The sequence below is a fragment of the Triplophysa dalaica genome, chromosome 6, assembly GCF_015846415.1.
Source record: "Triplophysa dalaica isolate WHDGS20190420 chromosome 6, ASM1584641v1, whole genome shotgun sequence".
Classification (NCBI taxonomy): Eukaryota; Metazoa; Chordata; class Actinopteri; order Cypriniformes; family Nemacheilidae; genus Triplophysa; species Triplophysa dalaica.
In genome coordinates this window covers 20,730,692-20,743,886 of record NC_079547.1, presented here as the reverse complement: position 1 = coordinate 20,743,886, position 13,195 = coordinate 20,730,692, and the positions used below count along the sequence as shown (strand labels likewise).

The window sequence follows — 13,195 nt, the reverse complement described above, 5'->3', positions numbered from 1 at the left end:
GTTAATTTTTTTAATTAAATGTTTACAATTTAACTCTATATTATTATTATTTTTATATGGCCATAGTTATATATTATTAATGTATTTATATATAAATATATTCATTATTTATGCTATAATTCATTTTTGTTTAAGTTAAGTTTCGTTTATTTTTTGTTAATTACGTTTTTTTAATGCACAATTACTTTTTTAGCTTATGTTCTTTAAATATAATAGGTACCTAAATATTATTTAAAGAAACTGTTCACCTTCAAAATGAAAATTTCTGTCATTATTTACTCACCCTTTGTCAGTTTACACCTGTGTGATTTTCTGCTGCAAAACACAAAAGAAGATATTTTGAAAAATGTTTGTAACCAAAAACTATTGGTCCCCATTGACTTCTATTGTGGACACAAACCCAATTCAAGTCTATGGGGACCCACGTTTTTCTGTTACTAACATTTTTCAAAGTATCTTTTTTTGTGTTCTGCAGAATAAAGGGTGTATAAATGATGAATGAATTATTGTGAAGGTGAGCTATTTTAACATAATTTTTTTAACAGTTTTTGTAAACTATAACAACTTTGATGGTGTGTCGATTGATATCTGTGACGTACTATTGTGTTGTGTACTTTGATTTCTGTGTTGACTGATGCTTTTGTGTACGGCAGGTAGAGTCAGCTTGGACCATCAGGAAGCTCAGCGGTACTCTCAGTTGGCTTGAGGTATGTGAATAATCCAACAGTGAAACAAAAAAAACATGTTTTTACTGCACACCTCAGTGATTGAATGAGCAAACAACCGTAAACAAGATCTTAACTGAAGAAGCCCACATGAATGCTGATATTCAGATGTGTTAACATATCCCGCATTCATACGATAGTGTTCATCGAGATAAAATCTGATACAAGATCAGCACTTTTGCTCAATAAACCGTGCTCATAAAACATCTCAGACTCGGTACTCCTTGAATTGCAACTAAGATGGATGGACGAAAACCTGATCCTAGATCAGGTTCTAGGTCAGAGGCCCCAAACTGTGCAAAGCCTGATTTATAACGGTAGGTCGTGATCCTGAAGTTTTTTGTTGGTTGGCATTTTTAAAGGGGGCTGTTTACTCACCTTCTTGTCATTCCAGATCTTTATGACTGACACAAAAGACATTTTAATGAACATAAGTAACCGAACAACATTGAACTCCATTGACTTAAATTGTATGGACACATTACCACTGAGATATTTAAAAAAATATCCTCTTTAGTTTTCCAATGAAGAAATATTCTTGTACAGGTTTTGAATGAAAGGTTTTATGTTTGGGTGAACTATCCCTTTAATCCTCTGCATCATACTCCATCATCCTCTGCCAAATTTTGAGAAACAAGGGGCGCAGATTTGGATTGAAACTAATAGCGCGTGGTTACAGCGAGAGGCGCTAACTTTTGTGTGTGCGTGCATCCTGGCTCCTGAGGTGGTGGCGGTCCCTAATCCTCCACATTTTCACGCCGCGTGTGACAATGAGGGCGAGTAACCCAACACCTCTTCTAGCTCAGCACGCTGAGAGCCAGCACTTCACTGTAATACTGATAATGGACGGGTGGTAATGACATCCTCCAACTGTGTGCTCTCAACACGCGCACACACAACACTCTCTGCCCCCTCATTGTCTCACTGTTTGCCTTCACAGTTCTTTAAAGGCAGCACTATATTGATATTTCTCAATATTGTTCCTGTAGCTCAATTGGTAGAGCATTGGGTTAGCACTGTTTATGTCATGGGTTCGAATCTCGGGTAACACATTCTTGTGTTTCTTGAACATCACTTTGAATGAAAGAGTTTGCTAAATGTATACATGTTAATGTTAACGTAAGAGTTTTGATGTGAAGAGTTGCCACTTTAACGCTGAATGATACATTTTTCTGAGAAACAAAAGGAAGATGATAAAACTAAATTTGTTTATTGTGTTAATTTTCTATACTCCATAGGGAAATCATTTTTCTCTTGTTTTAAGAATTGAATTAACCAGGTAAATTACAATGTACTCACACTCTGCCTGAATTGCAAACCTGTCAACAGTCCCGTTTCGGGCGAGAGTTTCACGTTTTTCATGCCCATCTGCCGCCATTCATCCGTTTTGTTATTTCTCCCGTGAAACTCCAGTATTTCAGTGGCTCTGAATGGTCAAAACAAATCTCAAAATGCTTGCTACGGATGCGAAAAACACGGAAAATCACACGTGTTACGGATGTTTTGACGGACAAAATGTTGTAGGCAGCGTCTAAACGAAATTGACACACAGAAGGTCGTATTTATTGTTCAACTTGCAAACATTTCAGACTCAAATTTTGGACTTGATGTGAAATGACCTTTATTCAATCATAAATTCATCTTTAAATCTAAAATGTAAAATTCCGCACAAAATGCAAAATTTCATTTTGAATTTGCGAGAAACTTAAATGTTAATTTTACATAAACGCATAACTATAAATAGTAAATTTGGCTGAAAATAAATTTGAAGAAGTCTCTTAATTTTTCTTTCACTCCAGCTTTATGTGTTGTAAACTCTTATTTATTATGTTTAGAAAATGTTTCGATTTTTTTACCTAATAAACAAGACACGCATACTAATTAACTTGTTGTGTTTTCGCAGTTCAATGTTGTGCTTTGTGTTCACGGCACCTCCAATTCGCCGTTGTATGTATATACAGAACCAAAACCTTGTCTAACCTAAAACATTTTTTCCCTTTTATTGCTCTTATTTCCTCCAGGAAATGCAAATCGAATTTATCCTCGACACCCTCATTTTCTCTCTCTTTCATTCTGCTCTCCCGCCTCTCTCTCCTCTGTTCAGCCTAACCGCTGTAAACCCCCTACCGACCAGCATCCCAGAGCCGCCCCCCCTTCAAGTAGGCTTATTTACACCAGTCTTTAATAGCCTGGGGGAGTGCATGAGCTGTGATGAGATGCTCGAATGACTCCGGGTGCTCTCTTAACAAGCTGCTGAGAGAAAGCGGAGGGGAGGGGCCTGTGGGAGGGTGGAAAACACAACGAGAGGAAAGAAAGACATGTTTTCTTTCCCCAAAGCGCTTGTCTGGGCCGCAAAGAACTCGGAGGCCCTCGATTAAACGCGGCTTACAATTAAGCGCGCCATTTGCCAAGGTGTAAAAAGTTGACCTAGTATTTACCCTTCTAATAAAATGCGAAGTCGATGGGGATAATTAGAGCAAATTACTGTAATTACGAGTGGAGTTAAAAATGATTGATGTAATATGCATAGACAGATTTGGAGCAATTTACAGACCGCGTGTGTGCATACAGGTTTGGCAATGCGTTAAAACATGTCAACTCAACTCAACTCAACTCAACTTTATTTATATAGCGCTTTTTACAATTTTCATTGTTACAAAGCAGCTGTACATGAGACACATTTAATACAAGTATGAATTCTAAAGCAGCCCCCCCGGCCAGGCAGATAGTGCAAAACAATATGCAAACGGTGGTGAGGAACCCAAAACTCCCATCGAGAAAAAAAACCTCAGGGGAACCCAGGCCCAACCAGGGGATTCCAGTTCCCCTCTGGCAAAAGCTGCTGCCTCTGCACAAGCTCATCAGTGCTTGCACAACAAGGCTTAATAAAAATATAAAAATTAAAGATTATCATTAACAATCTAATAGCATTTGAAATGTTGTAGAAAAAAACAAAGTTGTCGCGTCCTTTATCCAGCTCTATCCTCTTAGCACTTGTCAGGTCACCGCTTCCCATTCTCAGCTCTGCCATCAGGTCTGGGCATGAACTGCATCCTGCGGTAACCTTGGAACAAAGAGACAAGACTGGCTGAGAGTAGAGTACTGTTCTGCACTCTTTGATGCAACAAGTACATCATTTGTTGTTGGATGTGTTCCTGGTTCCGGTTGATCTAAATAATGCAGCCTAAATCCTCTGAGGATTAATATTATGGAGGTGTAGTGTATGCAAGATTAAAAAGATGAGTCTTTAGTCTAGATTTAAACTGACAGAGTGTGTCTGCCTCCCGGACCGTGCAGGGAAGAATATTCCAAAGTTTAGGCGCTAGATAAGAAAAGGATCTACCACCTGCACTTGATTTTGAAATTCTAGGTATTACCAACTGACAGGACCCCTTAGAGCGTAATGTACGTGGTGGTCTGTAATACAATAGAAGTTCATTCAAATACTGCGGCGCTAGACCATGTAGGGCTTTATAGGTAATAAGCAAGATCTTAAAGTTAATGCGATGCTTTATAGGTAACCAGTGCAAGGTTGACAGAACCGGGGTTATATGCTCATACTTTTTTGTACGTGTAAGAACTCGAGCTGCCGCGTTTTGAACCAGTTGCAGACGGGAAACGATTAAATATTGGATATTTGGTTCTCACTAATAAAACATTAATATATAGACAATAGTTTTCTTAATGCTTAGGTTGTTAAACATTGTGTTTTGGGCTTGAGTCCAGGAAACATGCAGACTGATAAAAATGTATTTCTTAAATGAGTCACTTTGGATAAAAGTATCTGCCGAAATGTTTTGTTAACATTGTGTGCAAGTTGCGTGTAGAAGGTTATGGGATTGAAATCCCTTTATTCTGAACGGTAAAACGGTAAAAAACGATGATGTTTGTTAATATGATATGTGTGTTTATTACAGACTTATCAGTCGCTACAAGACGTGCTGGTGTCTTTCGGCAGAAGATCTTTGTGTTACCCTCTCTATCGTCATTTCTCTCTGATCACAAGAGCAGTGAAGGATGCGGCCTGCATTTTTCAATCCGGTGAGTTTTATCTCTCCAGACCAGACCAGTCTTTCCAGGCCACCAAGAGTGAGGTCAAGGGTCAGGACTAAACTCCTGACCTCCTCCTCACCCTACAAACCCTGTGGTGCTTTTCCCTCATTATGAGAAGCCCTGCTGCTGTTGCATTAAAGGCAAGCAGATCTCTTTTAGTTCCAGGTATCCGTGGACGCTGGTTTCCTGAAATCGTACAGTTTAGATGTATTTAAGATATTGTCAATGAGACTATTTAAAGAACAGTTCACCCAAAAATGAAAATTCATCTTTATTTTTTTCACCTCAAGTTGTTCCAAATCTGTATACATTTCTTTGTTCTGTTGAACACAAAAGAAGATGTTTTGAAGAATGTAGGAAAGCAAATGCTTGGCCAATGTTTGGTTACAATCATTCTTTCAAATATCTTTCTCTGTGTTCATCAGAACAAAGAAATCTACATAAATTTGGGACAACTCGAGGGTGAGTAAATGAAGACAGAATTATTAATTATGGTTGAACAGTCCATTTAATGTTAAAAATTAACATGAGCGTGAACTCATAATTGTCCCTTTTTACTTTCATTACTGGTCTTATTGTAAATGATTTATCAGTGTGTGTTACTCTATAAGAAAAAATGTCTATTCATTTTCCATTCAAACTTTTATATAATTTTTATATATATTTGAAATACTTGTATATTTTGGCAGATGATTAAATTCATTTTTTATGCTGCAATCTGTAACTTTTGCATTTTAAAATTATTATGCACTTCCTGGTGCAAATTTGGGCTAAATAAAGGAGACCGTTTTGAACACTGATTTTTGACGTACTCACTCAACCTTGCTCAAAAAAGTTTTTTATTAGTGATTGCAACATTAATGCTGCTTTACTAAATAAAAGTATAACTATTTGGCCATTGTTTTACGCTACTTTGTAAAACAGTAAAACAAAAATAAATAAAAAATTACAGCAATAATAGCAGTTGAGTACTAAATAAGCATTAATATTGGCATATATGGAGATGCTCTTGACTTGGAGAGTGTCCTTAAAATCGAGTGCCTGCTATGCTTCAGGAGGGTAATAGGATGACTATTACCATCTGCAGATTCGCTTTCATGCATCGCATCCTATCAATTCAATTGAGTTCCGCCCCCTTTTTCTGCTTGTTAGTAGCTTATTATTTTACCTTTAAGGGGTTAATGAGAGGTGGAGCTTGTCATTACCCATATTTATCCACAGTAGACAAAGCTGTTGACACACAGGACCGACTTTCACACAACAATCAGCAATCTCCCCTGAACAGCGGGGTGCTGCGGTAAAATACGTTCCCCATGACAGGAAAGTCAACAGATTGGTCATGTCTCGTGTGTTTTATCTGTTGAGTGGGAGGCAGGTTGAGATGGAGGGAAGCCGAGAGAGTCGTCTCTTTACTTCTGAAGGAATCAGATTCTGAGGAGCAGACTCTGCCGGCTTTGATATTGCAGACGGAGGAGCAACCTTTAAATCAAACAAGCCATCTGTAGGAGAGGCAGAAGCGCAGGGTAAACACGTTTCAGGTGTGGGAAGATCATCCGGCACGTGTTGATTTTAGCACTGCAGTTAAAGGGCCTGTGAGATTCAGGATTATCATTTACACAACGATCGCAGCGGGTTCATATGATGTTCAGGAAGCTTCTTGTGATGGAAAAAAGCTTCCTTAAAATGATTCTGTCATCATTTATTCACCCTCAAGTCATTTAAAACCTGTAAGACTCTTTATTCTAGCACAAAAGAAGATATTTTGAGACATGTTTTGCGTCTATACAATGGAAGTCAATAGATCAATGTTGTTTGGTTATCGGTGTTCTTCAAAATATCTTCTTTTGTGTTCTGCGTAAAAAGAAAGTTATCCAGGTAAGGAATGACATGACGGTAAGAAAATAATGAAAGAATTAAAAATTTTGGACGAAGTCAACTTTAAACTCATTGAAATGATTGAAAGACCATAAACGTAAGCGAACAGCACTCAAAGGACCCTTTTTACTTGTCCAAAAACGTCTCTGGTCTCTACGTGCAATTCATTAATTCATTTCAATTTGATTCTGCTTTTTAAAGGGACATGCTGATCCGACACACTTTGTTAAAAAAAAGTCTGTACCGTTAAGAGTAGTTTACACTCTTTTATACAAGGTAGACATTTGTTAACATCCCCCTGAGCCGCTTGCTTATGTTTTCACGCAGAGCCTCTGTGACATTTCGCTCGAGTCTACAATTTGTAGATTTACAACCGCCGAACCCTGCGTGCAATAAGGCTCCCCTTTAAAGGACTCCGTAACTCGCCTCCGAGAGCGGCCCGCCTTGTCAGTGCATGACTGCTGCGTAATTAATTTGTCAGCGGAGCGGCAACGGCGGTGTGTATCTGATGTGTGCGTACTCTAATTTGAGGCACTTCATTGAAGCGGCTGTGAAAGTAAACTGTTGTAGGTGGTAGGAAAACAAGCCCATTAATGATGCGACGAGAGCAAAGCGGCGATGGAAATGTTATCCGGGGTAAATATTTGAACAGCCCTCTGGCAGCTTGTGGGTAGATCCTTTAGTCGGCTGCTGAAGCCGACGGCCCTCGAGGAGAATGAGGAGGGCTGGGATGATGGAGCGGCATTGTGAGTAAATGTAGATTGTGCTTCGAGAACAACAGGCTTTATAAGTTTATTGGTTGAAAACTAGTCGGTTCATCTCTGCGTCACCTGTTCTGTTGCGAAACAGGTTCCAGATTGGTCACCAGAAACCTGTCAGTATCTCATCCATTCCCTTTTTTCCAGTCCTGACCTCCTCGAGTTCCTTTTTCTTTTTTCCCCCGAGCCGCATGATTGCAGGACGTGATTAACCGACCCAACGTGCAATCCAAACCCAGCATGCACTGCAGAAGTGCCTCAGCTGGTCATCGGAAAAACACAAAGCTTTTTTCTTCAGCGCTCCCAAAAGAAAAGCAGAAAACCCTTCAATTATAGATGGACGAAGGTCAGGGAATGAAAAAAGGCACTTCGAGTTCCTGGAGTTTTTCTCGCATGTCTCGAAGCTGGAAGGCCGTTCGCGTTTTCCTCGCCTGAGAGCTCCAGCTTAAATGGGAACCAAATGTTTGCGCAAGGCTTTCCTCGGTGCGAGCGCACTGTTTGTTTTCTGAGCCGCTCGGAATGTCTGCGCCGGCTGCCAGGCTATTCTGTGGGCGACTCGAGAAGCCTTGCGGGCCTTTTTGCGGTTCGCGACTGAGCCCTCGTACGGAGGGGATATTTTTACATGTTATTTGGGAGACGGTGTTGTGACAACAAATATCAACACCACGCAGCACCCTTAAGATGTTTGTGGGTGTATTTTGCGTCTGGCAGATGCTATAATGTAAAACGGACTAATCTCCCTGAATGATTAAAAAGCATCTGCTCTGCACAGAACTCTCTGTTTGCTCCAGCGAAAGTCAATTTCTTAATCAGCATTTCTGTCATGTTTTTCAGTAAACAAACACCCTTAAACCAAAGTAAACGTACTTGTTAAGAAAAATGGCAGAATATATTAGGGTTTGCTGTGAGAGAATTAATGTTAAATTACTTTTAATTTGGCAAATTGACTTTTCTTGTTAAAAGAAAAATCGTAATCTTGATGAGATTCATGCTGAAAATTAGGAACGGTTTGATTAGGGGGGTTTAAAAAAATCTCATATAATATCTTAAGCAGTTTTTCTGCTTATGTAAATCTATCTTTGTTTTTTTAGGATGTTTTTGTTTTTATTTCCTGTACATACACTTTTTTTTAGGGCTGTCAAACGATTAATCACATCCAGAATAAAAGTTTTTTTGTTTACATAATATATGTCTGTGTACTGTGCATATTAATGTTGTTAATATGAACACAAAAAAATACACAATATATAAAGATATTTAGAAAATATTTAACTGTATGCATTTATTTATATTTACCAATAATTGAAATATTTATTAACGTGTATTCATTATTATATTTTTCCTAAATAAATGCTTGTGTTTTTAAATACGGAATTAATATGCACAGTACACAGTCACATATTATGTGCAAACAAACTTTTGGATGCGATTAATCGTTTGACAGCCCATATAATTTTATATGAACAAATCTCATGTCACATTTTTAATAGCCCAAGTTAAAATACCCGTTGTGATATCTGTTTTCTCTTTGTCACAGGGAAGGCTTGTGTCCTGAAATGTCTGCTTTCCATCCATAAGATCTTCCGAGAGAACGATCCGGCATATATCCTCAATGATCTCTACATCACCGACTACTGCATCTGGATCCAGGGGGTCAAGTAAGTTCAGTTCTGCAAAATGTCACCTGAAGTATTTTTGGAGCAGAAAGAAGTGGTTTCAAAATTAAAGAAAGAGACAGTAAAGGAATAAAGAAATGATATTAAAACAGTTCAAATATTCATGTTATATCTAAATAAGCTATTTTGAATGTTCCAAAACATATTTATTATAACAATATTTATCATAAATAAACATCAACTATTATTGTAATTATTATTAGACACGGTGTTTACATAAAAATATTATAGGACTATATTACTCTGTTTTTGCATAAGCACATTTACTTAAAAATCACTGTAATGGATGTGGATGAATAGTCTTGATGATGATAAATGATTAATATAAGGTTGATGGTGTTTTACAACAGCTTCAAACACAATCAGAATTTAAAGTCTGAACTCTGTTTTATGATGTTCTTTCAGTGCAAGCTTAACAGAACCCCAGTGCTTGATCTTGATTCACGACGGGCAGTATCGCATTCGTGATCTACGCGCACGCGGCGTAATTTGTAACCACATCCACATTTAAAATGCGAATTACAGCTGGCGCATAATTCAGTAATGAGATATTTGGCTGTAGTTCAGCTGAAGTTGTACGCTTGTCTTGAAAAGATCTGGTTGAAAAATGCACGTCTGAAGTTATAGGCCCCGTGCCCAGTGAGAGAAACGTTAAACACCCTGCAGGGATCCCAGACAGAAATCTTTCAGTTTCTTGTTTTTCTGGCCAGCGCGATGCCTTGACAGCTAATTAATAATAGATGTGTAAAATGTCAGGGATCGGAGTTGCAGCGCGCCTGTTTTCTCAATGAGTCAAAGCTGAGAGAGAGAGAGAGAGAGCGTGCGGAGTTTGGTATAGAGACTTCTTCCACATTCCACAGAGAACTGCACCGATCCATCTTCAGCGTCCTGGAAAACTCAATTAAGTTAGTCTGGACCTCCAAGTTATGGAGAGAAAGAGGCAGACAAATACACTTTCTCATATGTATTTTCTCTGAAGTGTGCCCATCCTGTAATACCTGAAGAGAGCAATTCATTGTCATCTCAATGGCAGTAAGTCGGCTGATGCAGGTCCTCATGAAAGTCGACTTTTTAGATCAGTAATCGTTAAACCCCAAAATAAAAAATCTGGCATCATTTATATACCCATGTGTCATTCAAAATCTGTATATGAATCTTTCTTCTGAAGAACACAAAAGAAGATTTTTTCAGAACCACACCATGGGGTTCAATTGTGTTTGGTTACCAACATTCTTAAAATATCTTACATTCTGCAAATAAAAGAAAGCCATAAAGGTTTGGATTCTTGGGAAAATCTCTGGATTTTCTTGGATGCACATTGTGCGGTTACAACATCTAGCCACGGCTGAAACCAGGCCATGCTAAACAGCCAATCCTCAACCCTCTGAGCTAAAGATCGTCTTGACTATCCTGCCGCCCACCATTGTTTGCAAAATACACGGTCTGAGTCGCATCATTGACCTGCGAATGAATACCGGTGTTCTTTTATTCTCCCCTTGATCTGCGTTTTATTGAGCAGAACAAAAGACAAGACAGACTTGAGGGCTTTTGAAAGCGCAGCTTGCAGAATCCGTGCCTGCATTCGACTGCCCCTGTTGTACCTCAGTCAAACTTGCCTTGAGGTGATTCCCAACATCACGCCGAAAATTGATTTCCACTTCGCATCCCTTTGTTTCTTCAGTCGTCTTAAAACAGCGCTCAAAACTTTTCCGTTCAGACGGAGCGGTTCATGTCATGCGAAGTGACTGCAGGAGAGTTGCTCGCACTTCTAACGGTGTAGCTTTTGATCAAATCCCTACAGCTCCGTTTTGTGTAGACGACTCCCCGTTATCAGAGCAGGTTTGTTGTGACAGCGTTTTCCACATCTGACACATCCACTGTCAGATTATTTAAACAACGCTTTCCTCCCGGAAGAATGCCCCGGTCCAGATGAGCGATCCGTCTTTGAGGGATCTCCGGGTTATAGATGTTATCCGTGGCAGCAGTTCCCCCTCAAATCTGTTATCGGCAGACGGACGTGATCAGCTGTTCGTGATGAATGCTGGGATTAATGAACGCTGCCCCTGGGGGATGATTTATAATGTCTCACTGCCATCCGACCGGCGTACCCGCTCTTGAAATCTCACCAAGTGCCGGAATGTCGTGCTGGAATTTATGACGCCTTAAAGACTTCACGCATGATTTAAACCGCTGTGCCGTCCCACCGATCAGAAACGATACAAAGTGGATTGAGTTGGACGTCGCAGTGTATGGCTGTTTGATTGACAGCGCTCCATGAATTTGCTCTCGTCGTACTGATGGCGGCGGGCCTGACACATGGCCACAATCACTCAAGGCTTTGACATATTGTTGGAACAGCATCAGGCAATTTGTTTTATATCTGAGTGCTATTGAGGGAGTTCCCAAGCTTTTGTCCCTGCTTAACCTTTGTGACATAAATTGTTTGAGTCATGTCAATCATGTATAGTATCACTTAATATTTTAAGAATATTATACATATACAACCATTCTGAAGTTCAGGTTCACAAGACTAAAATGTCTCTCATGGTCCTAAAAACTTAAATGTTGTAGTTTTTAAAGAATAAAATATTTTTTGGTGTGCCAGCATTACAATACATTTTTCGCTTCACAATTTTTACAACATTACGATACATTTTTTTACCAAAACAAATCAAGACTTTAAAAAAATTATTTATATTTTAAAATGGTCACAGTTTTGGGGTATTCTGTAAGTTTTATTATAAAATATGAATAGCAGAATGAGAAAGTGCTGCTAAACTGGAAACTAGGAAACCAAATGCAAGATATGAACGAAGAAATATGTCAAATTGAAAAAAAATTGCTGAAAAGTTTGATGTATTTTCAAATCGTGCACATTTGCTTTAGAAAACCCTCAAAGGTCTAGTGTTTGAAATGTAGCGGTATCTAGTGGTGAGGTTACGGATTGCAAACAACGGCTCACTCCACCCTTCACCCCTGCCTTTTTAAGCAGCACGGTGGGTGACACAGGACTAAGTTGTGGTCATGTTTTTGCTTCTTTGCTGAAGGAGATAGCGTAATTATGAAATGTTATATTTTAAATTATAATATATTTATATGTAAATAGAAATAGGTCATTCTAAGGTCATGGAAACGTAACGCTTCATTATGTAAGGTCTTTATACACCTCCGAAAGTGTAGTTATGTTTATATTTCATTTCTGTCAATAGATACTCCAAAAAAATGACACCTTATTAGACCTTTCATGAGTTGAAACTTTATCAATTATAGCCAGAATCATGCATTGCAGATGAGCTTAAGATCTGTTACTCATTTCAATGTGACTTTAGCGCGCCACGCTCTAGCCGAACTCAAGGATTGTGAGCCAGACTGCTAAAACCACTGGCATTTTCTTATCTGTTCCCTCCTCCAATTCAGCTTCAGAATCACTCTAGTGCGACGACTCTTTAACCCGTTCAGAAAACAGATAAGATAAGGTGGAACTTACTGTGTTTCACTAAGTGCAATGAAACCGTTGTCTCGCAGAAGCTCGCGGTCCATTTTGCCTTTGTGTTCAAGCTTTGTAATGGGGCGAGTTGGATTCTGAACGGCGACCATGGCAACCTGTTAAAGGTGAGCTGAAGGGTTTGTCTTTTGAAAGGATGAGAAAGTTGCTCTGACAGCGTATTGACCCCCAGCCAAGTGTGTTTTCTTTTTTCAGGAGGCTCAGGCCTCTGGCTCGAGGGTAACTGAGGCCCCAGGGGCCACATGGGTCAGAGGTTTCGTAAAGCTTGTGGTCAGTTGTCCCAAGAGTGAACATTTCTGTTGTCAGTTTGCGTTAAATCATGACACAGTGAAGTGGGGTGGGAAACCACTGTTATCTGTCAGGTCTTGCTTCAGTGGGTGAGTGAATAGTGGAAGCTTCCCTTGGCATTAAGTGAAATCAAGCTTCAATTATCTGGGATTGGTTTGAGATTTGGTTTGAGGATAGCAATGACGGCTTCAGTTTACATTGCTTTGAATTTGGCTGTGACCTTTTTAGTTTTGGGGTCTGACATTTTACTGGATTGCCGTCTTTTTAGACTTGTTGAGTTGAATGGCTTACTTTTATTTGTATTCATCAGCTTTG

General features: G+C 39.2%; 1 protein-coding gene across 2 annotated transcripts in view; it reads left to right on the top strand.

The window, feature by feature from the left end:
* shq1 (SHQ1, H/ACA ribonucleoprotein assembly factor) overlaps positions 1-13,195 on the top strand; it is a 36,327-nt gene that overhangs the window by 14,796 nt on the left and 8,336 nt on the right. For both annotated transcript variants that reach the window (XM_056751421.1, XM_056751420.1), the window contains exons 9-11: positions 654-707; positions 4,643-4,766; positions 8,949-9,069. In XM_056751421.1, coding sequence (XP_056607399.1) covers positions 654-707; positions 4,643-4,766; positions 8,949-9,069 — 299 coding nt within the window. The remainder of the gene's footprint in view (positions 1-653; positions 708-4,642; positions 4,767-8,948; positions 9,070-13,195) is intronic.